Here is a 26,519-nt window from a genome sequence, read left to right as displayed (position 1 = left end):
TATTTTGCCTGAGAGCACGGCTAGGGGACTGCACCCCTCTGCACCACCGACCAGAGTGCAGTGCAGCCGCTGAGAGAGTGCAGCCCCAATAAGCTAGCCCTGCTCACATTTATTTAGTACAGATTTAGTGACAAAGGCTTGGAGCAAAAACAATTTGTGGATAATAACCATTGTCGACCCCCCACTGAGTAGAGAACAGTCCTGCATGCGAATGATCAAAGGTTGGTTTCTGGAGACAGGAGGAAACAAATTTATCTAGATAAGTCCCTTTACATTCCCTTGTTATCTACCCTTTGCTCTCAGACTCTGGATAAGAGAACTTGGCTGCCTTCAGGCAAATTTTCTTTTGAAGCTTTTGCAAAACCTCCTGGCCTTCCAAGAAGGTTTGTGTCTTTCCCTATAACTTTTCCCCCACCCTGACTGATTTCCTACAGTTTTGTAAATGTAGCTCTAGTTTTACATTAAGTAAATCAAAAATGGAAATCATAGATGGTAAATTATGGGAGTGGCTTATTAAAAAAAAAATGGGGATCTTAATTAGAAAGCCATATTTATAGAGGAGGGCTTGGTACTACATCAAAAACTGGCAGTAGTTCCTATAATTTTCATTTATTATTTAAGATAATTTTGGCCGGGCGCGGTGGCTCACGCCTGTAATCCTGGCACTTTGGGCAAATCAGGAGGTCAGGAGATCGAGACCATCCTGGCTAACACAGTGAAACCCCGTCTCTACTAAAAATACAAAAAATTAGCCAGGCGAGGTGGCAGGCACCTGTAGTCCCAGCTACTCAGGAGGCTGAGGCAGGAGAATGGTGTGAACCCCGGGGGGCAGAGCCTGCAGTGAGCCGAGATCGCGCCACTGCACTCCAGCCTGGGCGACAGCCAGACTCTGTCTCAAAAAAAAAATAAATAAAAGATAAATTTAATTAATTTATGTAACTACCTTTAAAACCAAGAGCCATTACAAATTCCATTCGTTGGTAAGAAAGGTATTTATGTTCTAGAGACATCTATATTTCAACAGGAATTTCTGGAGACAGAAAGGACTTTTCTCACAGAAGAATTTTAAAACTAGGGAAAATGGATGGGACCATTTTAGGTCTGGAGCTTTTTGACACACTGAACACACATTCACAGAGTTGTGAATCTGAATGCTTTCCTCTAGAAGATATTCAATGTGACAACGGGAGAGTGATCATTCCTTGTGAGAGGCCAGCTCTGTTTATCTCACAGGGTCCCGGCAAATGCCTGTTTTCTCTCTCAAAGAGTACAGAGTTGTGATCGGTGCAGTGGATCCCAGCAACCAGAGGTCGGGCCAGATGTTTGAAAGACAGCTTATTTTATCAAAAAGACATGGTTTCTCTTGATTTCCTTCTGAGTTAAATCTACTTAACTGAATACAATACAAGCTAGAAATGTTTCAAAATGTCAAATTGTTATTAAAATGAATTCAAGTGGAATATTCATAAGAATATATGCTTTTTAATTAACGTCATATTGGCTGAATATTTCCTATCCCAAGTTTTTCTACCCCTTTCTAGTATCTTCAACTGAATTATGATATGCATGAATAAATGGCAGGGAAAAAAGGATAAAACTTTTTCCAATCTTTTATTTCTCAAAGATTCAATTCTCTGTATTTCCCACCATTATCTGCTTCATAGCAGAATATCTAAATATCTATGCTTCTTGTTAAAAGTAATAGGAAGATTAATGTGCACTCAAAGACAACACAGCCTACAAGGCTCTTTCAAATGTTCAGCTCAATTAACACTTGAAATTCTACTAGACAAGTAAAAAATGTATGTCGGAGGAAAGACAAGTAGGTAGAATATTAGTTACACTAGAAAATCACTTGACAATTGAAATATTACACTTGGAGAAAAGGAATCAACCCAAATTGAGAAACAGGAGATTTTAGGTGTTATTTCTTAAGCTTCCTTTAATATAGGGCAAAAAAAAATACAATATAGCAAATAAAATTGGTCAATATGTGAGTGTCATTAATACAAATTGCCTTTAAAGTGGAAGACAGTTGTGAATCTGAATGCTCTCCATTAGACAATATTCAGTGTGACATCAATGACTTTATCCTGAATTGTACATTGACAAAGTGGGACGTGGTTTAGGTTATAAAAGCGCGAAAAGTAGATGGGAGCTATAAGAAGGATATGATTCTTCTGACACAAGTTCCAACATCATTGTGCTGCTGGTCAGAGGCAATGTACTTGTGGTAGCCAGAACTAAAAGGACAGTTGGAAGGAGCATTTTATCTATATACCCAAAACATATACTGAAGCAAAATTTGAGACCAATATATACTAAAAATTAGCATGCAGTTGATGTTGAACCATACAAAATCAAGTAATATGATATATAGCCATACTGAGCCTATATATTTATTTTAGAGTTATTAATGCCTGAAACATCAAATGTCTACATAGTCACATACAAATTGAGATAGGAATTTGTTAGGACTTGTTTCTCAAGAACAGATCACAAAGACGACACTGATAAAACAGGATGTGGTAAAGAAACTGGCAGAAACCAGCCAGAATCAAGATGGTGATGAAAGCAATGTCTAGCTGTCCTCCCTGCTCATTATACTCCTAGCATGCTAACAGAAACACCCAAAAGTGCCATAACAGTTTACAGATGCTATGGCAATTCCCAGAAATTACACTAGATAATCTAAAAAGGGTAGGAACCCTTGGTTCTGGGAACTCCCTACCCCTTTCCTGAAAAACTCGTAATTGACCCCTTGTTTAGCATATTATCAAAAATAACCATAAAAATAGCCAACTAGCAGTCCTTAGGGTGACTCTGCTATGGGGTAGCCGCCATTTTATTCCTTCACGTTTTAATAGACTTGCTTTCACTTTACTTGTGAATTCTTTCCTGCTCGAGTCCAAGAACCCACATGGCCTCCCAGGCTGAACTCCAATTTTGGGGTTCATCCTGTGACAAGCTGACCTCCTCTTGTCAATTCAAAGTCAAATCTAAATCTATTTAGACCTGCATCTACTATATACCTCCAATCGTGTAATAATTGGAATGTTTCTCTTAAATTTTATCATGCATAATCCAGTTGCACTATTCTTTTGTGAACTCTAGCACATTTAAAAAAATTTTAAGAACCACTGATGCAGATAGAATAAATAAAAATCTATTTTTTAAGTGAACGATCTTCTGTAGCAAAACAAGAAACTAGAATTATGACTCTGAATTCATAAAACTTTTGTGCAGCAAAAGACTCCAAAAACAAGTAAAAAGATACATTAGAGATTACACAAAATAGCTACAACCTTTGTGACATATATAAGGTTAACAAAACTAATATTAACAATAGACAAAGAACTTCAAGGAAAAAGGCCCCAAAATAAATGCGAATGCCAACAAATACATTAAAATAAGAGTCCTCAAACCCCAGGCCACGGACTGGTAGCAGTCTGTGACCTGTTAGGAACCAGTCTGCACAGCAGGAGGTGACTGGCAGGTAAGCAAGCATTATTGCCTGAGCTTTGCCTCCTGACCCTTCTCAGTTCAGCCAAGGCATTAGATTCTCATAGGAGTGAACATTATTGTGAACTGTGCATGTGAGGGATCCAGGTTGCATGCTCCTTATAAGAATCTAATGCCTAACGATCTGAGCTGGAACGGTTTCAACACAAAACCATCCGCAACCCCCACCTCAGTCCATGGAAAAACTGTCTTCCGTAAAACTGATCCCTGGTGCCAAAAAGGTTGGGGACTGCTGCATTAAAAGACACTCAATCTCACTTGTAGTCTGATAAATAAAAGTTAAAACAATTATCCAATATATTAAGTTTGGCTGAAATTACATAAGATTTTTTTAAAAACTGCCAATAGTATTGGTGAGAATGTAAGAAAATGTGCACTTTATGTAGTGTAGTAGGAGCATAAGTTGTTGGTAATATGTCTACAAATAAGGGTACATAACCTACATCACAAACGTTCCACTGCTGAGAGTTCAGCCCACAAAATAAAAGCATTAGCACTTAGCATTTTTTTTTTTTGAGATGGAGTTTCATTTTATTGCCCAGGCTGGAGTGCAGTGGCACAATCTCAGCTCACTGCAACCTCCACCTCCTGGGTTCAAGTGATTCTCTTGCCTCAGCCTCCCGAGTAGCTGAGACTACAATTGCGTACTACCACATCTGGCTAATTTTTTGTATTTTTAGTAGGGATAGAGTTTTATCAGGTTGGCCAGACTGGTCTCAAACTCTTGACCTCAAGTGATCTGCCTGCCTCGCCCTTCCAAAATGCTGGGATTGCAGGCATGAGCCATTGCACACAGCCTTAAATATATTTTTATAGCATTAACTGTATTGTTAAATACATAAATGAATAAAAAAGGTAACATAATTAATGTGAATGTCCATCTAGAAAAATGTCTAAATATCTGGTGGCATTTTGATATGCAGCTATCAAAAGAAGCGAGTTAGATTTTTATCTATTGACCTGGAAGACTATCTGCAATATGTATGAGATTCTGTTTTGATTTAAAACAAATTCTCCCCAAACAACAACCAAAAAAATAAGTGTTTGGCACCCACGTAAAATATCAATAGCTTTATGAGTTTTGTGGGAAGCACTGACCATGTCTGTCTGCTACTCTGAAGCCAAGAGTAAGGGGGAAAGACTGCAGAAAAATAGAACTGTAACAGAGCAATGAACCTGAATTCTTGATTTTTTTTCTCCACACAAAACGAAAGTCTAGAAACAAGCACTAAAGCTAAAGCATGGCTTAAAGAAGACATGAGTATCTCAGATATACTCATCTTTCTGCTTCACCATTCTGAATGGGGTGTTTGTCCTGATGGCTTATGGTGTCTTGCATTTGTGTTCCAGAAAGAAAAGTAAAAGGGTGAGGGGCAAACAGCCTCCACTTGTGAGGTTTGTCATTTTATTCAGGACACAGCGCCCTCTCCAGGGACTCAGTAAGACAAAAGGTGGGGAAATGGGTGATTTGATTGCTCAACTATTTGTATTGTTATAAAATTACAATACATGCCAGTGGGTAGTCAATGCCCATACTAGAAATAAAAAAATATGTCTCAAAATTTACAATAGGAAGGGTGCCGTGGCTCTTGACTAACTCCAGGGCTTTGAGAGGTCGACGTGGAAGGATCACTTGAGGCCAGGAGTTCAAGACCAGTCTGAGCAATATAATGAGACCTACCCCTGCAAAAAATAAATAATTAGCCAGGCATGATGGTTTGTGCCTATAGTTCTAGCTACTCAGGAAGCTGAGGTGGGAGGATTGCTTGAGCCCAGGAGTTCAAGGCTGCAGTGAGCTATGATTGCACCACTGCATTCCAGCCTGGGCATATAAAAGTATTTGATTCTTTGATGATTTATCTAAAATGATTTTTATAAAGAATGCAGATGTATCTCTCTCTTTATCTCTCTCTCTCTCTACATATATACACATATATGCATATATCATACGTATTGTATATATTCCTAATTTTCTATATATATTATCTCTCTTCAGCTCTCCTTCTCTCTCTTTCTAGATAGATAAGAGACAGATAGATACACAGTACATAACTATTTATGTTTTATTTTCAGCAAGAGTCCCAAAACACTAGGTGCCAGTCAGTTCCATATTTCCACATAAGGTGCCAGACTACCCACAAAATAATTGCAAATGAGTTCTTAAATCATGGTTTATGAGACATGATTTTGTATTTCTTGACTCTCACCTGCTTCAAAAGACATGAGACTGAAAAAGAATACTGACAGCCTATGCCAACCAAACCTCATTATTGAGAGGACAGAAGGAATATTTTTCCAACATCTCAAGCCTAGCTATGAAAAAGCGCCTTCCAGTAACACCTCTGGAAGGAGCTTGGTATGGGTCTCCTGAGGACTGGGGACACAGTGGACTGGTGTCACATTCACAACGTGAAACAAGGAGATGTCAGTAACAGCCTAATGAGTGGGAGAGAAGCCTAAGTAGAGAAACACAGGACGCCCATTCTAGCCTCTTCGTATAGCAGGCAACCTGTGTTAAGTAAGAGTGAAAAGAAGATAGAACTTTAAAGTTGACAGCATTTTTTTTTTTCTTATTGCACTGAATTGCACATGTAATTACTGAACTGAAGTGTTTTCATGACTAGAAGATGGACCTAAGATCAGCTAGTAAAGTGCCAAGATTTGCCCGAGATTTTTTCCAAATGTAAGAAAGAAACAGTTCCTCAGAGCAGTTTTTAATAGGCAGTCAGTAAAAAGAATAAAGCTTGTATTTGTTAAATAGTATCTCACATGTCCTTTTGAGGGTGTACATACATGTAAATATTCTTATACAGGCATAGAATTCTGTAGAAACATATACAAGAGAATAGTAACAGTAATTGCCTATGGAGAAGGAAAAGAAGGGATAAGATGGAAGAGGCATCTTCACTGTCCATTCTTTGGACTCCATATTGTTTATTTTGGGCATTTATTATTTAAGAAAAATTGATTAGGTCACTGGCATTCTGCAGCAGCTCTGATGTTTCTTTATAAATATCAATTATAAATTATGTAATCATGTTGAAAAGTAGCGAGTTCTGATCAACAGAATACTAATAAAAGGAGCTAGCTAGAAAGTTTGAAGATCCTGAATTTGCATTTTCTTTGAAACCTGAAATGTTATCTACTTATCTAGGGGATTGAAAATTGGAAAAAAAAAGTTATCATTTCGCAGATTTACCTTGTGGTTGAAATTTTCTGTCATGAATACAGCTAACATATAGATTTTGCCAAAACAAGAGTTTTACTTCTACTCACTTATGCGATTACGTAACTACTACCAGTACCACCACCAATGACAAATACAGACAGATGATACTTTTCAGGTTTACAAGAGGATACTTTACAGGTTATTTATCCTTGACTTACTCTTACTTAAACTAACAATTAACCTGAAAGTTCCATGCTGTGTTATAACCATGATACAAAATATCAGTAAGAAAAGTACCCCATGTTTTTCCTACAAATTTTTGCAAAGCACTGGGTATAAAGATTGCTCTGAAATTATATGAATTAATACATTCTGCAGTTTTTTTCTGCAGACATATTAAATTTAATTCATGGGAAATTTTCTGCAACATTATAATATTGATATGCACTGGGGAAATTCATCCCAATTACTGTTTTTAATTTAATGAATTACTCTTGCCATGACTATATTTTGGTGTTATTTTGTTTAGGTTTATAGGACACTAATGCCTCAGGGTTGTTCTCTCACAGTGGAGGACTCTATCTTGATTATCAAAGTTAAAATGCTCTTACTTCTTAGAGTCAAAATAATAGATAAAAATAATTTACTGATATGGCAGTCAACTTTCTCCAGTTATCCACAGAATCTATGTCCTTTTGAGTTGACTTTAATTTTCCTCTGGAATAATGTCCAACTCTGTTTATAAGAATTCCACTGTGATCTCCTGTGTTCCACAGATTAGCAAACTAATAACCCTGCCTAATCATTGCTAATGTTGTCCTATTATCCCCATATCACCAAGATTTTTTTCAGCTTCCCTCATGTTGCTTATTTCTGTAAAGGAAAAATCATGGACTAGTGAAAATAATATACAAGAAATTCTGAAATATTTTCCTTTATAGCAAGTGCATATAAATGAATTTCATATTTTCCCAGTTTTAATTATTACTGAATTGTGCACACAATCTTAAGATGTTGACTCATAATCTTTCAACAGTTTTTGCATCCCTTCAAGATCCAAGATTCTAGGTTACAAAACCACTGGTATAAAAAACATGGGCTTCATGGTCTAAGATCATGGTTTCATGCTGGTCTGGCACTCAGGAGCTTGAGCTAATGTCTTAACCTCCTATGGCCTCATTTTCTCATCTATAAAATTAGGGCCATATGCCCTGATTTAAAGTATGTTGCTGAGAGAATTAAAACCAGTGGGACATATAAAGTACTGGTGTTCAGTAAATGTTATTTTGCATCATTTTACATATGCACCTCATTAAATCCCCATAGCAAACTTGTAAAGTGGGCAATATTAGTCTCCTAATTAAGAAAAGTGAAAGTGGCAGAAATATTATCTTCCCTCTCTCCCCACTTTTTTTGTCTGGAAGGCTTTTATTTTACTGTAGTATTTTCTGCACCTAGAACAGTATTGGTGTATAGTAGTCACTTAAATATTTGTTGAATGAGTGATGTAGAGAGGGTTCAAAAAGCCATTGGAGAATGTCATGGCTTGACTGGTTTGAATTGTAATACTTTAAATCAAAGATCAATGGAAACATTAATAGGAAAGATCTTAACATCAATTTTCTTCCAGGAGAATTTAAACATAAACGCATGCACATAGATAAGCATATGCTTTAGAAATTCTCCCATTCCCTTCTCTAAACCTCAAGCCACTCTCTCTGCCACCCTCCCCTAAAAATGACAGATTAAAGAAAAAGTAAACACACTGTGTCCATGGGCCTTTTTCTCTCATCCGAATGCTCAGATCCTAAATTTTAGAGTCTTTCTCTGTTTTTTATTTTTTTATTTTTATTTATTTTATTTTATTATTATACTTTAGGTTTTAGGGTACATGTGCACAATCTGCAGGTTTGTTACATATGTATCCATGTGCCATGTTGGTTTGCTGCACCCATTAACTCGTCATTTAGCATTAGGTATATCTCCTAATGCTGTCCCTCCCCCCTCCCCCCACCCCACAACAGTCCCCAGAGTGTGATGTTCCCCTTCCTGTGTCCATGAGTTCTCATTGTTCAATTCCCACCTATGAGTGAGAACATGCGGTGTTTGGTTTTTTGTCCTTGTGATAGTTTACTGAGAATGATGTTTTCCAGTTTCATCCATGTCCCTACAAAGGACATGAACTCATCATTTTTTATGGCTGCATAGTATTCCATGGTGTATATGTGCCACATTTTCTTAATCTAGTCTATCGTTATTGGACATTTGGGTTGGTTCCAAGTCTTTGCTATTGTGAATAGTGCTGCAATAAACATACGTGTGCATGTGTCTTTATAGCAGCATGATTTATAGTCCTTTGGGTATATACCCAGGAATGGGATGGCTGGGTCAAATGGTATTTCTAGTTCTAGATCCCTGAGGAATCGCCACACTGACTTCCACAATGGTTGAACTAGTTTACAGTCCCACCAACAGTGTAAAAGTGTTCCTATTTCTCCACATCCTCTCCAGCACCTGTTGTTTCCTGACTTTTTAATGATGGCCATTCTAACTGTTGTGAGATGGTATCTCATTGTGGTTTTGATTTGCATTTCTCTGAATGGCCAGTGATGATGAGCATTTTTTCATTTGTTTTTTGGCTGCATAAATGTCTTCTTTTGAAAAGTGTCTGTTCATATCCTTTGCCCATTTGTTGATGGGGTCGTTGGTTTTTTTCTTGTAAATTTGTTTGAGTTCATTGTAGATTCTGGATATTAGCCCTTTGTCAGATGAGTAGGTTGCACAAATTTTCTCCCATTCTGTAGGTTGCCTGTTCACTCTGATGGTAGTTTCTTTTGCTGTGCAGAAGCTCTTTAGTTTAATTAGATCCCATTTGTCAATTTTGACTTTTGTTGCCATTGCTTTTGGTGTTTTAGACATGAAGTCCTTGCCCACGCCTATGTCCTCAATGGTATTGCCTAGGTTTTCTTCTAGAGTTTTTATGGTTTTAGGTCTAACTTGTAAGTCTTTAATCCATCTTGAATTAATTTTTGTATAAGGTGTAAGGAAGGGATCCAGTTTCAGCTTTCTACATATGGCTAGCCAGTTTTCCCAGCACCATTTATTAAATAGGGAATCCTTTCCCCATTGCTTGTTTTTGTCAGGTTTGTCAAAGATCAGATAGTTGTACATAGGCGGCATTATTTCTGAGGGCTCTGTTCTGTTCCATTGATAGAGTCTTTCTCAAATCATCTTTTTCTCATTGCTTCCCATTGTCTGCACTGCTATTATCCCTTTAAGCCACAATCAGTTCTTGCCTAAAATATGGCCAATTGTCTGCTAACTGGTTTCCCTCTTCCAAATTTGACCTGAGACAATCTTTATTTCCAAATCAGCTACAATGCAATGGACTGGATTGTCTCCCTGCTAAATTCATATGCTGAAACCCTAACACCTAATGTGAGACTTATGGAAGTAACTCAGATTTAATGAGGTCACAAGGGGAGGGCCCTGATCTGATAGGATCCTTATGAGAAGACACACCAAAGATGTTGTTTTCTCTCCGCCCTATGAGGACACAGGGAGAAAGTGGCTGTCTGCAAGCCAGGAAGGAAGCCCTCACCAGATTCTGACCATATTGGCATGCTCATCTTGGACTTCCAGCTTCCAGGACTATGAGAAAATAAATGTCTGTTGTTCAAGCCACCCAGTATGTAGCATTTTGTTATGGAAGCCCAAGCCGACTAATATGCTGAGAAATTCTTTTAAAAACCTAAGTCACACCATGACAATCTTCTGAGTAGAACCCTCCAATGGCTCTCCAGTCTTAATCCTAGCAATTGCCTTCAGGAGCCTTTAGTTTCCGGCTCCTTTCCTTTATAGCCCCATTTCCTACTATGTTCCCCACCCATCATTCCTTTCATCCACACTGGCCAATGACCTAATTCTTGAACCCATGAAGCATGTTTCCATCTCAGGGCCCTGTACTAGCTGCTCTTTCTAGAATAGCATTTGCTGATACTAGTATGGTTCACTCCTCACTTCCTTCAAACCTTTGCTAGAAGAATGTAATCCTTTCAATAAGCATTGCAAACAACACTCCTCACCTGCCCCCACCCCCACCAAATACATTGCACTGATGATCTTCACTTCTCCAGCTGTTTTTTTTTTCCCGTGTGCTTATCCCCTTCTAACACATCATATAATTTACTACAATGATTATATTTTATTGTCTGTCTCCCTGTTAGAGTGCAAACTTTTGTTTGCTTGGTTCATTAAGTATCCTGCGCACTTAGAACACAGCCTAACATATAAAAGGCACTCAATAAAATTCATTAAGTAAAACTGACTGAGAGGACAGCAGCCTAGGTTCCAGTCCCAATACTGCCCCTACCATGCTATATAACTTTGGCTTTATGTCTGTTTCCTTGTGTGTAATATAAAAGCTTTTGATCATATTAGATAGCCTACTTTCCACGGCTCTGACTCAGTCCTTTCTCATCCGTAGGCTGTTTTGTTCATTGCCAGTCTTACTCCACCTTTCCTCTGGCCCAGACTGCTCCACCTTTCATTAAGTATACTCTCTTTCCCACAGCCTCCTTCCTTGGTTCATAATGTTGATAATCAGTAAGTACTGAATAAATTGAAGTTATTTTGATTCACTCACAAAAAACCATACAGACACTTTCTGACAGGATGATGTCTTTTGGTGTTAACTGATCTCTAGCTCTAATTTCTAATCCTAAAATCTATGCTGTAATACTATAAGAATTTAAAAAATATCAACCTAGGATTTCTATGATGCATTCTCGAACAGCGTATTTATTACTTATTTACACAAAAAACTGTCACTTCAACTTACATAAAATTGAGCACCTCACTTTTTAAATATTCAATATCGGTTTAAAGATCTCAAGTTTTTATATCCTCCTTTTGTTAACAATGTAGAAAGGATATTTTAGATTCCACTAGCAACTTCTCGCAGAAGATATTATTAATGAAACTGAAGTATTGTATTTTATTGCTAAAGGTCAGTTTAATAGACTTGCAATTTCAAAGTTAAACCGTACCATCTGTTTTAACTTAAAAATATACAGTTGGCCAGGCGCGGTGGCTCACGCTTGTAATCCCAGCACTTTGGGAGGCCGAGGCGGGTGGATCATGAGGTCAGGAGATCGAGACCACAGTGAAACCCCGTCTCTACTAAAAATACAAAAAAAAAAAAAAAAAAAAATTAGCCGGGCGTGGTGGCGGGCGCCTGTAGTCCCAGCTACTCGGAGAGGCTGAGGCAGGAGAATGGCGTGAACCCGGGAGGCGGAGCTTGCAGTGAGCCGAGATTGCGCCACTGCACTCCAGCCTGGGCGACAGAGCGAGACTCCGTCTCAAAAAAAAAAATATATATATATATATATATATATATACAGTTATAAATTCTTTTTAGCAACAAGACATTTGTGTTTTAATACCCTGAAGAATTATTACAATAAATCCAAATTAATATTCCAGTTCCTAATTACAGAAGAGTGAATCAATAAATTAGATTACCCGAAATGAGACTTCAGTGATTATTTTTTTAGCAGATATTTAGTGAGCACCCATTATGCACAAGTATTAATTTGTTGCTGAAGATTAAAAATTAAATCAGTCCCGTTTTAAGAGGCTCACAGATTAGTAAGAACAACTCGTGTTGAATTTATAATGGGTTTTAATACGAGGCAAAATTTAAACACAATTCTTTAACAGTTTTCTCTTTTCTTTCTGTCTTCCCCAGTTAAATCCAAGTAAAAATGCACCCCCCTTTCAAAATAAATCTCATTAAACAAATTATCTGTATTTAGCACAGAAAAATATATGGAATTATTTTCCCAAAGATGAGTAGTAGGTCACGAGTGATGCTTGCATAATTTTTAATCAAGTATCCTGAAAAACATGCTAGTACTGTATTTTCAAAAGTAAGTTTCTATTCCTAGAACTAAAACAGAAAAGAAGTGTTGTTAGATACATAAATGAAGCCAATAAATTTAACCAAGGGCTTGCCATTTTCCTGCAGGATGTTCCTAAATAGTACCTGGCAAGGGAAGTTGCCGTATGGCTACAAGTAACCTAGGTGGCAGCATCTCCTCCCAGAGTAAGGCCTAAGCACACAAGTTCTTCCTTCCATCTACAGACGCAGGAAACCGCTACTGGAGAAGTTATATGATTGGCTAAACCGTGAATGACGCAACATAACCCACGCCCACTGAGAATCGGCCTTTCCCGGACTGGCTCAGATTCCGCTTTCCGATTGGTCCCTACAGCAAGAGAGGAGGGACAATTGCTTAAGTTGACCTCCGGGTCCGGAATCGAGGGCAAAGATGGCGGCGGCCAGGTGTTGGAGGCCTTTGCTACGCGGTCCGAGGCTTTCATTGCATACCGCGGCTAATGCCGCCGCCACGGCTACAGAAACGACCTGCCAAGACGTCGCGGCGACCCCCGTCGCGCGGTACCCGCTGATTGTGGCCTCCATGACAGCCAAAAGCAAGGCGGCACGGCTGCGGCGGATCGAGCGCTGGCAGGCGACGGTGCACGCTGCGGAGTCGGTAGACGAGAAGCTGCAAATCCTCACCAAGATGCAGTTTATGAAGTACATAGTTTACCCGCAGACCTTCGCGCTGAACGCCGACCGCTGGTACCAGTACTTCACCAAGACCGTGTTCCTGTCGGGTCTGCCGCCGCCCCCAGCGGAGCCCGAGCCCGAGCCGGAGCCCGAACCCGCGCTGGACTTCGCGGCGCTGCGTGCGGTCGCCTGCGACTGCCTGCTGCAGGAGCACTTCTACCTGCGGCGCAAGCGGCGCGTGCACCGTTCCGAGGAGAGGGAGGTCATATCTTTGCCCTTCCTGGATCAGCTGGTGTCAACCCTCGTGGGCCTCCTCAGCCCACACAACCCGACTCTGGCCGCCGCCGCCCTCGGTGAGCCTTGGATTCCCCAGGGCGGAAGGGAGAGATGGGGATTGTACTGGGTTACTCTGCCGCAGATTTACCCCTTGTCATTTCTTTCTCTCTGCTTTGTTCATGTTTTCCTAGTCCTTTCGCTCCTATCTGGTGTGGCCTGGTTTTGTAACAGTCACTGCGTTAGGAATCTAGAGACTAGGTGTGTGTGGCTGCGCTGACACCTACCAGCTCTTCGACTCTGAAAGCCTGAGCTCTCCAGGATTCCAGTCCTGGGCTCTACTTTGTGAGTGTTAGCCAAATGGAAGAGCAGTGGTGATGAAGAGAAACGCCACTTAAGAGAGTAGGGAGGGCCAGGTTTCCTTTTGGCTGTTCCACCAGAAAGCTGTGTGACCATGTGTCACATGGCTGAGTAGTAACTTCTTTTTACCTTAATTTTAAATTTAATATGTCTTTTTCTTTAGTAACTTCTTTTTTGCTTAATTTTTCGCGTTTTACGGTAGTAGTTCTTTGTCGTAGAATTGTGAAGATTAAATGAAGTATTAACTAAGATACCTAACGTTTATTCAGTATTTATGTGCTAGGCCCTGTTCTAAATTTTATATGTGCCAACTTATTAATCCTCACAATAACCGTTCACGACAGGTAGCAATGTTTTGGTAAATGAAAAAAAGACAAAAATGTAACAAACTGAGGCGTAAAAACGTTAAATGTGTCTGCCTGACACCCTGTAGCTAACAGATTAGGGGAGTCAAACTTCAAACTCTCAGTCCAAGTTCCTAGTAAAAAATCAGCAGCTTCTGTGTAACTGTTTACGGCGGACATGAAAAGTAATTAACGTATAAATAATTTTAAAAATTATTGTTTTTGACGCGTTCATCGTTTTCTATCTTCTACCAAGTGGATGTCTTAATATTTATTGACGTAATGTTAGGACTGTAGATGTGTGCTCAACCTAGCCTTGTGCGCATGTTTTTTCCCTTCCCCAGTTGAGGAAGAAGTGGTCTCGAGGAAAGCGTCATGGACTTAGACGACTACTGATGGATGGCCTAGAAAACCTATTTAACTTTGTCAAGACCCAGGTTCCTCTTGTATGAAATAGAGATAATGAAAAGTATACATACTTTTGGGAGTTACTGTGAAAATTGAATTGGATGTTTATAAAATAGCCCTATTTTTATTTATGGTGAATGATATTCTTGTTAATCTTATTTTCTGTTACTCCTAATGGGGAATCTCTTTGGTTAATGTTCATTGTAATGATGGCACAAGTAGACAATAAATGTTTGAATGTTATATTTAAGTCATAATAGTTAAATTACCACATAACCCAGACTCTTACCTCAATCATTCTTAAGTTATCATTTGCTAAGTTAGTACTCTTTAGTGTTCTAATAGTAACCAAATTTATTTAGATGATCAGATGAAAAAAATTTTGAATATCTTTTTGATAGATTATAGATGCCCAGTTCATTTTTACTGGGTGCGTGGTGAAGAAATCATTCCTTGTGGTCATCGGAAAGGTCGAATTGATAACTTGCGATACCAGATAGATGATAAACCAAACAACCAGATTCGAATATCCAAGCAACTCGCAGAGGTAAGGATTTATTGCGATTATTATCTATTGATATCTCATGTAAGATCTGTCATAGGCGGGTTGAGTAATAGTAGAATAAAATGTTTCAGGTGGATCTCTTGCCTTTCAAGTTTCCTTTTTGAAGACATCACGTCTCAAAAATCTTTTTAGCTTTTTAAATATGCTTTGGTATACTCCATAAAGGTCAGTTAACCATTTTAACAATAACGGGTTAAGGGGTCATTTTGCCTGACCATACAGATCTATATGTTTCTCTTAATATAAAAATTCTGAAATAGTTTATGATTGTAATTTGTGATTGTAATTTACTAGACTATTCATAAATCAAGGAAGTTTAACAGTTATCAGCTGGGCCATTTTACATATTTGCAGTTCTTTTGGAGAAAAGCAAGTATATTTTGAGTATTGTCTATGCTTTCATGTCAGGGGTTGTCAGGCTTTTTCTGTAAAGATCTGGATAGTGGCCGGGCGCGGTGGCTCACGCTTGTAATCCCAGCACTTTGGGAGGCCGAGGCGGGCGGATCACGAGGTCAGGAGATCGAGACCACGGTGAAACCCCGTCTCTACTAAAAAAGACAAAAAATTAGCCGGGCGTGGTGGCAGGCGCCTGTAGTCCCAGCTACTCGGAGAGGCTGAGGCAGGAGAATGGCGTGAACCCGGGAGGCGGAGCTTGCAGTGAGCCGAGATTGCGCCACTGCACTCCAGCCTGGGCGACAGAGCGAGACTCCGTCTCAAAAAAAAAAAAAAAAAAAAAAAAAAAAAAAAAGATCTGGATAGTTAATAATTTTAGGCTGTACAGGCCGTAAGTCTCTGTTGCAAGTGTTCAGCTCTGCTCATAACAGTGCAAAGCGCCATACACAATTTATAAATGAATATGTGTGGGCTGTGTTCCATTAAAACTTTACTTGTAAAAACAGGGGCTTGCTCGATTTGGCCCATCATTCGATGATAGTATTATCAAATCATTTTGTGAAACCACCTCATTTTAAGATTTTTAAATCTAATGAGTGTGAGTAAAATACATACTAATGTTGCTGTGAATTTAGTATGTCTTTTCTTTTTCTTTAAGTTTGTGCCATTGGATTATTCTGTTCCTATAGAAATCCCCACTATAAAATGTAAACCAGACAAACTTCCATTATTCAAACGGCAGTATGAAAACCGCATATTTGTTGGTAAGTTTCCCTTTTGACATGTTGTACCATAAATGTGTTCCAAGTGTCCTATGCAAATTTGGAGTATTGACTACAATGAGGAATTAATTTTTGAAGACCGAGAGGTTTACATAGTCCGTGAGCAATATAATTCATAATCTCAGGTTATTGCAACATGCATAAACACTGGAAAGAAAATATTAAGTTCATTATTTGAAATTTTACTTGTTTCTACCAAAATAGAAGTATTTAACTTTAGAAAATAGGCTTTGTTGACTTATTAGATAGAAAAATTAATTTGTGTTTTTTTAAAAGTAAAAACTTTTAGAACTGGACTGGAGATAGCAATTGGCTTTTTTAAGTGTCCTATTTGTGCCATGCATGGTGGTAAGATAAGGAATTCACAAATTCGTAATGCCTGATGTCTGCCCTCCCTCATGCAGCTTATTCTTTTGCCATTTTTGCTTCCTTTGTTAATTCCTACCCAATGTGAAGAAGTCTTAAGAAGGTTTTATACCAGCCCTCCAGACCGATTTTATCAGCCTCTTCTCAGTCACTGTGGTCTTAGGGAGTGACCTGCAAGGAACTTTTTGTTGAAAAGACTACCACTAAAATCAATAATGTCAGCATTTCATGAAATGTTGCTACTTTTTTTTTTTTACTTAGAAAAGTAGTGTAAAAATCATTTTTAAAAATTAGGAGCAAAGTGTGTAATTATTTCATTAAATAAGTAATTAAAGTCTTGAAGTGGTTGTATCCTCTTAGTTAATATGACAAGGAGACAACCATAGCTAATCATGACTAAGGGATTTGAGAAAACAGATCATAGAAATTTTAAATAACTTTTCTATATATTCTTTCAACTTCTTCCATGTTATGAGGGGCTTTATGATAGCCAGCAGATTGAGAAATTATGCTTTCCTGTGAAATTTAATTTTATTATGATCCATAAGATATATAAGTAAACTAATATTCCTACTTAGGTATTTAGAGTACTGAGAATATGATGTATAAAGAAGGAAAAAAAAAGGCTCAAATACTAAAATATGTGCTCCAGATGTTCTACATGTTTGTTTCATCTGAAATATTTTTATTTTGCTCTTCAGGCTCAAAAATTGCAGATCCTTGCTGTTACGGTCACACCCAGTTTCATCTGTTACCTGACAAATTAAGTAGGGAAAGGCTTTTGAGACAAAACCGTGCTGATCAGATAGAAGTTGTTTTTAGAGCTAATGCTATCGCAAGCCTTTTTGCGTGGACTGGAGCGCAAGCTATGTATCAAGGTAAAAATTAATTTTATAGCATTTTCTTTGAAGGTATTTGTAACATTCTAAGAATATAATGGTTAAAATTTTTTCTTTGGGTTAAAACATAGGTTGAATCTTAACATTTTTAAACTTTTGCATTGGCACAAAGTACAGTTGTTTTAAAATCCTTGTTTAAATACCATACAGTTGAAATCTGACACTGAGGTAGTTGTTTTTATCTTTTACTTTGACCATATCCTGTGTGAATGTACTTTTGCTCGCATTTCAAAGACTGTAGCCAACTAAGTCAGCGCTTTCTAGATAATAGCTTTCCGCAGGTAGAAAAGGTAATGATTTTGTGGATTAAATATTTATATTACATCAATGGCTATCCTACCTAATTTCTTTAAAGGTTATATCCAGGATTTGGATTAGGAGATTGTTCATTCATTCAATAAACAGTAACTGCTTTTTTATATGCTATGCTCTGTTCAAGATGCAGTGTTGAGTGAAACAGATCCTGCTTTCTTAGAGCTTATATTATAGTGGGGGCGGGGGGTGGTAAAAGATAATAAGCATGTAATGTTTATAACTGGTGGTAATACTATGGGGAAAATACTTTAGCATAAAGAGTAGAATGATTTATAGGGGGGCAGGTATAAATGAGGTATGGAGAAGAATCTATTTTTACAAAGTCATTCAGGGGAGGTCCCTAAAAATGACTTATTCTAAGACCTGAATGGCGAGGAGCTGCCTATGCACAAATCTGGGTAAAGACACTTCCAGGCAAAAGGATCAGCAAGTAAAAGTCCCTGAGGTGGGAACAGGCCTGAAATATTTAGGAACAACATGAAGGGTAATGAAGAGTGGGACAAGGAGAATGATGTAGAAGGAGATAGTGGAAGCCAGAGGCTATGTCTTCCAGGACTATTAGAGCTCATTGTGGGGCATTTGGATTTTATTCTAAAACCTGAAGTAATGTAATATGAAGTAGATTAACACTATGTGAATATCCAAGAGGAATTTTGCTACATATTTGATTACTAGGCTCATCTTTTTTTTTAAAGTATATATGTATTTTAACCTTATACTCAAAATTGACTTAGATTTCTATAATAGAATTGAATAGAGAAAGTGGGAGTAGGAGTAGATGGAATTAGACAAAGTAAGAAGTAACTTTCTGGAAGATGGTAGAATGGCACTGTTTACTTTTGAAAGATAAAGTACTTCTTTTTACAATAAAATTAATTCCGTACGTTAACGTATTATTCATTTGCTATCTCCATTAAAAATGACATAAAATACGTGTGGAGAAATAAAGTTACTGCTTGGCCTTGGTAGTTGGGTAATGACATGGTACCAGACGTAGAAGGCATCTGTGTAGATAGAGCTTGCTGCTCTTAGATGAAGTAAATAAGACTGACGTTGTTGAAAAAGATTAATCATGAGATTGAGGATACTAGAAGGGAGGAAAACATTATTTGTGCAGAAATAAAATATAGGGTTAGAATAGAGATGATAAGGAAACTTTGGGGTCTTCAGGGATTTTGTTACATGAAGTATGTAAGTTGTAGGAGGTATTTGATACCCTCTAATGTCTAATGTGTTTGTTTTGTTTGGGTAAGATATATTCTATGTGTAAATTTCAGCATAACTTTCTTCTACAGGATTCTGGAGCGAAGCAGATGTTACTCGACCTTTTGTCTCCCAGGCTGTGATCACAGATGGAAAATACTTTTCCTTTTTCTGCTACCAGCTAAATACTTTGGCACTGACTACACAAGCTGATCAAAATAACCCTCGTAAAAATATATGTTGGGGTACACAAAGTAAGCCTCTTTATGAAACAATTGAGGATAATGATGTGAAAGGTTTTAATGATGATGTTCTACTTCAGATAGTTCACTTTCTACTGAATAGACCAAAAGAAGAAAAATCACAGCTGTTGGAAAACTGAAAAAGCATATTTGATTGAGAACTGTGGGAATATTTAAATTTTACTGAAGGAACAATAATGATGAGATTTGTAACTGTCAACTATTAAATACATTGATTTTTGAGACAAATATTTCTTATGTCATCCTGTTATTAGATCTCTTACTCTGCTCAAATTCATCACTGAAAGATTTAATTTTAGTTAGCTTTTGTTGATTTAAAAATAATTACATTTGTATATTGCTAACTGATAAGACAAATTGAGTTATTGAGCTATTAAATGCACATTTTAATATAAATGCAGAAATCCCAGATAAAATGCTAACATACTGAATTCAGTAATTAAAAGAACCCACTGCAGCTGGGTGCAATGGCTCACGCCTGTAATTCCAACACTTTGGGAGGCCAAGGTGGGTGGATCGCTTGAGTCCAGGAGTTTGAGACCAGCCTGGGCAACATGGCAAAACCCCATCTCTAGTAAAAATACAAAAATTAGCTTGGCCTGGTGGTGCATGCCTGTAATCCTAGCTACTCCGGAGGCTGAGGCACAAGAATCGCTGGAACCCGGGAGGCAGAGTTTGCAGTGAATGGAGATTGTGCCACTGCACTCCAGCCTGGGTGACAGAGCAAGACTCTTGTCCCAAAATAAACAGAAGAACCCACTACAGCAGGGTGGAACTAATCAACTCAGTAATGGACTAATGTTAGGAAGTAATGCTAATACAGAACATTAGTTGTTCAAGGGAGAAAAATAAGGCTTTGATAGAATTCTCAATCTTGGTTTTAAAAGAAAAGAAAAGGTAGATATTAATAGGACAGTATAATGGTGAAACATAAGGGATAACCCCATTGAAGTCAAATTAAGCTTTGAACTTTATATACTTTATTTGCTAATCCATTCCAAGTGCCTAGATTCATAGAAGTAAGAAATCAATAAATGTTTGTTGAATGGATGTGAATTAATGAATTTAAGGTAGTCAACCTTTTTAGTTTGAGATCTGGTATATCTTCTTCTTTATTTCCTTTTTTTTTTTTTTTTTTGAAACAGAGTTTTTTCTCTTGTTGCCTAGGCTAGAGTGCAGTGGCACAGTCTCGGCTCACTACGACCTCCACCTCCTGAGTTCCAGCGATTCTCCTGCCTCAGCCTCCCAAGTAGCTGAGATTAATTACAGGCATGCACCACCATGCCCGGCTAATTTTTTGTATTTAATAGAGACAGGGTTTTGCTATGTTGGTTATTCTGGTCTTGAACTCCTGACCTCAGGTGATCCACCCACCTCGGCCTCCCAAAGTGCTGGGATTACAGGTGTGAGCCACTGCCCCCGGCTTATTTACATCTTTTATTTCTTAGCAAAGTTTAGAGTTTCTTTTATCTCCATGCATTTCCTATGTATGCCTACGTTTTTGTGTAATTGGAAATGGATTTTTTCTTTCCAATTATATACTTCTTTATAGTTTTTAAAAGTGGCTTTATATAGGTGATACTGATAGCTATATATTTATGTTGTTGATTAAATATATTTAAGTTGTTGATTAAAGCCAATAATTTTTCAGCTGATTCTCATGAGGTGTATATAACCAATCTGATTTGCGTTCTTCTGAAACTGCTTATCAAATAGATAGCCATTAGCCCCTAAATGGCAAAATCCACTGGACAGTTTTCTATATTGTACTCAGTAAGGTCTGACACATTTTGCATGGTTGACCACTCCTTCGTTCTTAAAATAGTCTTTTTATTGCCTTCAGTGAAACATGCTCTTGGTTTTTCTCCTATCTCATTTGCTATTCTGTCATATTTCTGTTTGCTGTTCTTCCTCTCACTTTTCTTCAAATATTGGTGTACTTGTTTTTCTTTTCTAGACTCCATTTTTGTTTAACCACACTCTCCCTAGATGATTTTATCAAATTCCATGAATTTAAATATATTTGTAAGCACATTCAAAATTAGTTTGATTTCAACTTTGTGTTTTGTATCTGAATGATAAGCATCAGCATTATAACTAAACAGACTGTGTGGTTAAGATTATGGACAATTTTTCCCTCTAGTTATCTAATTTTTATAATTACCCCCAGAATGTGAGAACATTATTTTTATGATCAGAAAGTATTTTAAGAAACTAGTTGAGTGGACTCTAATATGGAACCATCAACATGTATCAAATTCCACTTAATTATAAGCAAATTCATTATGAAATTATATTTGAAAAGGCATTTCATGATTACATTTGTTATTTAAGAAAATGTTATTTAAAGAAATTTATATAAGTTTCATTGTACATGTATTTTAGCTTACTCATCTCTGGAAATGGAAAACTTAGATACTAGGCAAGAGGGCTTTAGATTTTTTTTTATGAGATATTTTAATAGACCAGTACTTAGGTCTTAATATTTGTGTTTTTCAAAAATTTATGTTAAAATCCTAACCCCCATGACTGTAGTATTAGGAGATAGGGCCTTTTGGAAGGTGACTGGAGAGGGGCAGCACCTTCAGGAATGGAATTAGTGCCCTTATAAAATAGACCCAAGGGAACTTTTTCATCCCTTACACCCTGTGAGAACATGGTGAGAAGGCACCATCTATGAGCCAGAGAATAGATCTTCACCAAACACTGAATCTGCTGGTGCCTTGATCTTGGACTTTCTAGCCTCCAAAACTGTGAGAAACAAATTTCTGCTGTTTATAAGCTGTCCAGTTAATGGAATTTTGTTATTGTAGCCCAAATATACTAAGACAACCAATGTAGTTAAAATTACCATGCCTGTTCTACTTTATATTAAGTTCTAGTGTACATTGTATAATGCTTACATCAAATAAAAGGTAAGGTTAATTTACATAAAACATGTTTAGGTAGGATAATTGTAAAAATTATTTATTATTAGAGAAATTGGTAAAATGTGGCTTTGGATAGAGGCAGGAGAAAGAAAAGAGCAAGGCACTAGTGAGAAAAATTGCTATGGAGAATATTGAGAATAGATTCAAGGAGACCTGCAGGTTTACAACATTAATATTGGCCAATACTTGATTGAACAGTTTGAATTTTTCGACCTGAAAGGCCTTTGTTCCCCAAAATTTGGTAAGGAGATTTTGTAAAAACAAACAATAGCAATAAAAAATAATCAGGGAAGATTAAGAGATTTCATAAGGAGCAGGAATTTATAGGTAATACTTAAAAGGTATAGATATGATTACTATTTTGGTGAATAATAAGCACATGGTAGACTGAAATTTGGCAACAGCTACTGTGCAAATAAGCATATCTGTGATTATGGCTTATATCAGGTTGGGGACCCCCGTTGTAAGCCGTTCTTTTTAGTACAGGTTAATTTCCATTTCTCGATCACAGTTCTGTTCTTTTCGTCTGTGGGAAATAATGAATTCTGTTTCAGATTTTAATTGTCTTTTGTGTTCTTTGTCATCCAACAGAATTGCACATTTCACTTTGTAAAATTTTTATAACTAGCGTTTGACACTTGAAACTGGCTTTTGAGTCTTCTATAATAGTTGTGCAGAAGTCTGAGGTTTAATGTTATGATGGCCTTATTCATACTCTAGAAATATATACTGCAGCAATATGCACCCAAGTGGTCAATAAGCTTTTTAAATGAACTAACTAGATTTTTAGTTTTGATTTTAATTCTTGGTTTGAATTACTAAAAGCTATCTTGACCTTAGGAAAATGAAAGCTTACATGAGGTTTAGCCACTTAAAGTATTTCTTTGTGTCTCTAGTTCATGTGAAACCTGACTTTTATTTACAATATTTAAGTTATGATCACTTTTATTAGGATCTTTTGAAGCCTTTCAAGAGTTTTCTTTCAGTTATTATTAATAGTACTAATAAAGAAGGTGAGCAGGATTTAAAGCTGAAAGGAGCATCAGAGATAATTGAGCTTTGTTTATGCCATTCATTGTTACCCTGTGCAAGGTCTTTTGTTTGTTTTTTAATTAATTGCAATATTTAAGAAGAGAGTCATAGAACACTCATTATTCCAGATTCTCTTGAAAAACTGGAAGATCTGGCAACTACAGGTTTATGTTCTTGCATGTTAACAGTATACAGGGGCTGGAATTACCTGCTGTGAGTCCCTTTAGATGTGCATACTCTCTCCGATTTGCCACAGTTCCCACCAATTCTCATTTCTCCTCTCTTTACTTGGCCCACATCATTGGGCCTATCTCATTAATTTCTATTAAATATTTTGTTCCTGAGGCCATTAGTTTATGACCCCTGAGGCCAAGACAGCTGTTAAGAACTTGCATTACTGGTGGCAAAATTATACCTTTACAATTACTTACTAGGTTTTAGAAATCTCAGTTTTCTAACAAGAGGTATTATGGTAATCATAAGTTCAAAAGAATTGAAGTTCATTTGAGATAATTAAATCAAAACCTCTAGTCTGGGTTGGAGGGTGATAAAGTTATCTGGTGAAATACATGAACTTCTGTTATATTCCTCTTCTGCTAAATGAATGGTAAAATGAATCCTGATTTGTTTAGGTAGTTTACTTATGAAGTTGAGAGAATTTTTTTTTTCTTTAAAGCGCTGAGTCTGGCTCTGTTGCCTAGGCTCAAGTACTGTGGATCTTGGCTCACTGCAGCCTCTACCTCTTGGATTTAAGCAGTTCTCCTGCCTCAGCCTCCCGAGTAGCTGGGAGCCACCATGTCCAGCTAATTTTTGTATTTTTAGTAAATGAGTTTTTTCACCATGTTGGCCAGGCTGGTCTTGAACTCCTGACCTCAAGTGAGCTGCCTACCTGGCCTCCCAAAGTGCTGGGATTATAGGTGTGAGCCACTGTGCCCGGCCTGAGGTTGGGAGAAATTTCGTCCATTTCTCTAGAACCAAAATTGGCAACCAGAGAGTATTTGGATGTTACGCAAAATATTTAGTTTCCCTTTCTAGCCTAAATTGGGTTGTTTATAGCACCCCTCTCTCCATTTGAGAAAAAGGTTAGGATGCTTGTGCAGGGATGAGGCCTTATTAGAACAGAGAAGGTGCCCAAATAGTGGTTCAAACACAGTCTGGCTAATAAGCTGTGAGGTGACTTACCAAAAAACAACAACAAAAACCCTTGGACTTCTGCTTTCAACTTCTGCTTTATGCTGGATTATTTGGTCCAATCTTCCTGGTCTAACACCTGACTACATATAACAACAAACATCTGCTTGAATGTGTTGGAAAGGTGATGATTAATCGCCAGGCTGATATATTAAATAAAATGGAAATCCCAAAAGTTGAACTTGCTATTCAGTCTGCTTTTGCTCTGGAGGGGGGATTTGTTAGCCAAGAAGAGGCTGAAAACACATGAGTAGTGTTTTAATACTTTGGGAGACTAGAAGGACGAATGTTAAAAGTATAGGACCTCCAAGGTTGTGACTCTGGTAGAATTCTTTGGTTAGAGATCCTGAGGGACAGCATCCTAGAGATAATAGTGAAACAGAAGTAGACCATTCACACAGAGTGTAGTTTAGAATCAAATCATCAAGGTGACTTAGTAAATTGTGAGATTTTGGAAGTGGACTAAGGTGACCTTAGGTTTCTAATGCCCCTAGGAACCTGAAAGATGCAAACCTGGAGGAAGAATATTTTCCTAGGCCTCAAATTATTTGGGTGCTTTTTCAAATACCCTGGAGATACAGGAGGAGAAAGACGGAATGAAAACTGGCAGAAACAGTAGACCCAAAGGGGCACCAAATAATTGCATTGTGAGGTAGACTTTTAAGTATGTTTACTGTATTCAAGGAGATAAAAGATGGAAAATTTCCATATAGAATTGGAAACTATAAAATAGTCACTGCAGGTTTGTTAAAAAAAAAAAAAGCCAAATATAAATTTGAAAACTAGAAAAACTAAACAGTGAAAATTAAGAACTCCAAATGTGTTAGTTATCTATTGCTGTGTAACATATTGCTCAAACTTGACAACATACGTTTATTATCTCAGTTTTTGTTGGTCAGGAATCCAAGCATGGCCTAAGTGGGTTCTCTGCTTTGGGTTGCAATCAAAGCATTGGTCGGGGTAGGGTCTCCTCTGGAGGCTGAGCTAGGGAAGGATCTGCTTCAGATTTATGTAGTTGCTAGCAGGTTCTTGGACTGAGGACCTCAGTAGTTTCCTGGCTGTTGGATGAAAGCATTTCTTCAGTTCCTTGTCCCATGGACCTCTCCTTTAGGACAGCTTACAACCTGGCAGCTTGCCAGAGGGAACCTATAGAGCCCATAGAGCGAGGCTGCTAACAAGACAACTGAAGAGAGAATTAACCAAACTGAAAATGAGAAAAAATTTAGAATTAATGTCTTTGTAAACTTTGACACTATTACTCTGCTATCACCAGTAAGGGGGAATTGAAATATACCCATTTTCAATTCCTTTGAGAATTGGAAGTTCCAACCTGAGAAACAATGGAAGTAGTGTGGAGAAAAGTATTAATAAGGATATATTTTAATTGAATGTAGGAGCTTAGAGATAAGGACAGTATTAGGGAAGGAAATGGATTATTAAACTAGATAGGAATCCTCTTCATACTTATTCAGGGCACCAGTGGGTACCCAATCTGTACTGTTTTTACTGATCTTTGCACAATTTGCTGCTCAGGAGATATTTTCAATGCGGATTGGTAATATGTCAGTGGATAACCAGTGGAAATGTATGTATTAATTACTATTGCACATAATATTTATCTTGTTTTTGTATTTTTCACAGGATTTTCAAGGTGCTGATATATTTATTTCTGAGCACTGTAAAGTTTTCTTTGAGAAATAAGTGTTTATTTTTAAATTGCATTGTCTCGTGGGAAGGTAACATTTGTAAATATACTTCAAATTAGTGTTGTTCCCTCTGCTTTCTTTTTCCTGACTCAGAAACAGAGTGCTTTGACTGCTGTATGTCGGGGCCATGTTTTCCGCAGACTTGAACCCAAGCCAGGCCCTTGAATGTTCCCAGGCACGGATAAACTTGTTCAGACTGCCTGAAACACCAAAACATCAAACGT

The 26,519-nt window shown here is 37.6% G+C and overlaps 1 protein-coding gene across 1 annotated transcript; it reads left to right on the top strand.

Moving 5' to 3' along the window:
• Positions 1 to 12,357: 12,357 nt before the first annotated feature.
• Positions 12,358 to 19,664, top strand: MRPS30 (mitochondrial ribosomal protein S30). The gene is made up of 5 exons (XM_055245837.2): positions 12,358 to 13,618; positions 15,052 to 15,197; positions 16,267 to 16,372; positions 17,458 to 17,634; positions 19,266 to 19,664. The coding sequence occupies exons 1-5, from the start codon at positions 13,024 to 13,026 to the stop codon at positions 19,553 to 19,555; spliced, it is 1,314 nt and encodes a 437-aa protein (XP_055101812.1). The 5' UTR covers positions 12,358 to 13,023; the 3' UTR covers positions 19,556 to 19,664.
• Positions 19,665 to 26,519: the final 6,855 nt, after the last annotated feature.

The sequence above is a fragment of the Symphalangus syndactylus genome, chromosome 16 (genome assembly GCF_028878055.3).
Source record: "Symphalangus syndactylus isolate Jambi chromosome 16, NHGRI_mSymSyn1-v2.1_pri, whole genome shotgun sequence".
Lineage (NCBI taxonomy): Eukaryota > Metazoa > Chordata > Mammalia > Primates > Hylobatidae > Symphalangus > Symphalangus syndactylus.
The sequence above is the reverse complement of the archived record's forward strand: the minus strand, read 5'-3'. Positions and strand labels throughout refer to the sequence as shown.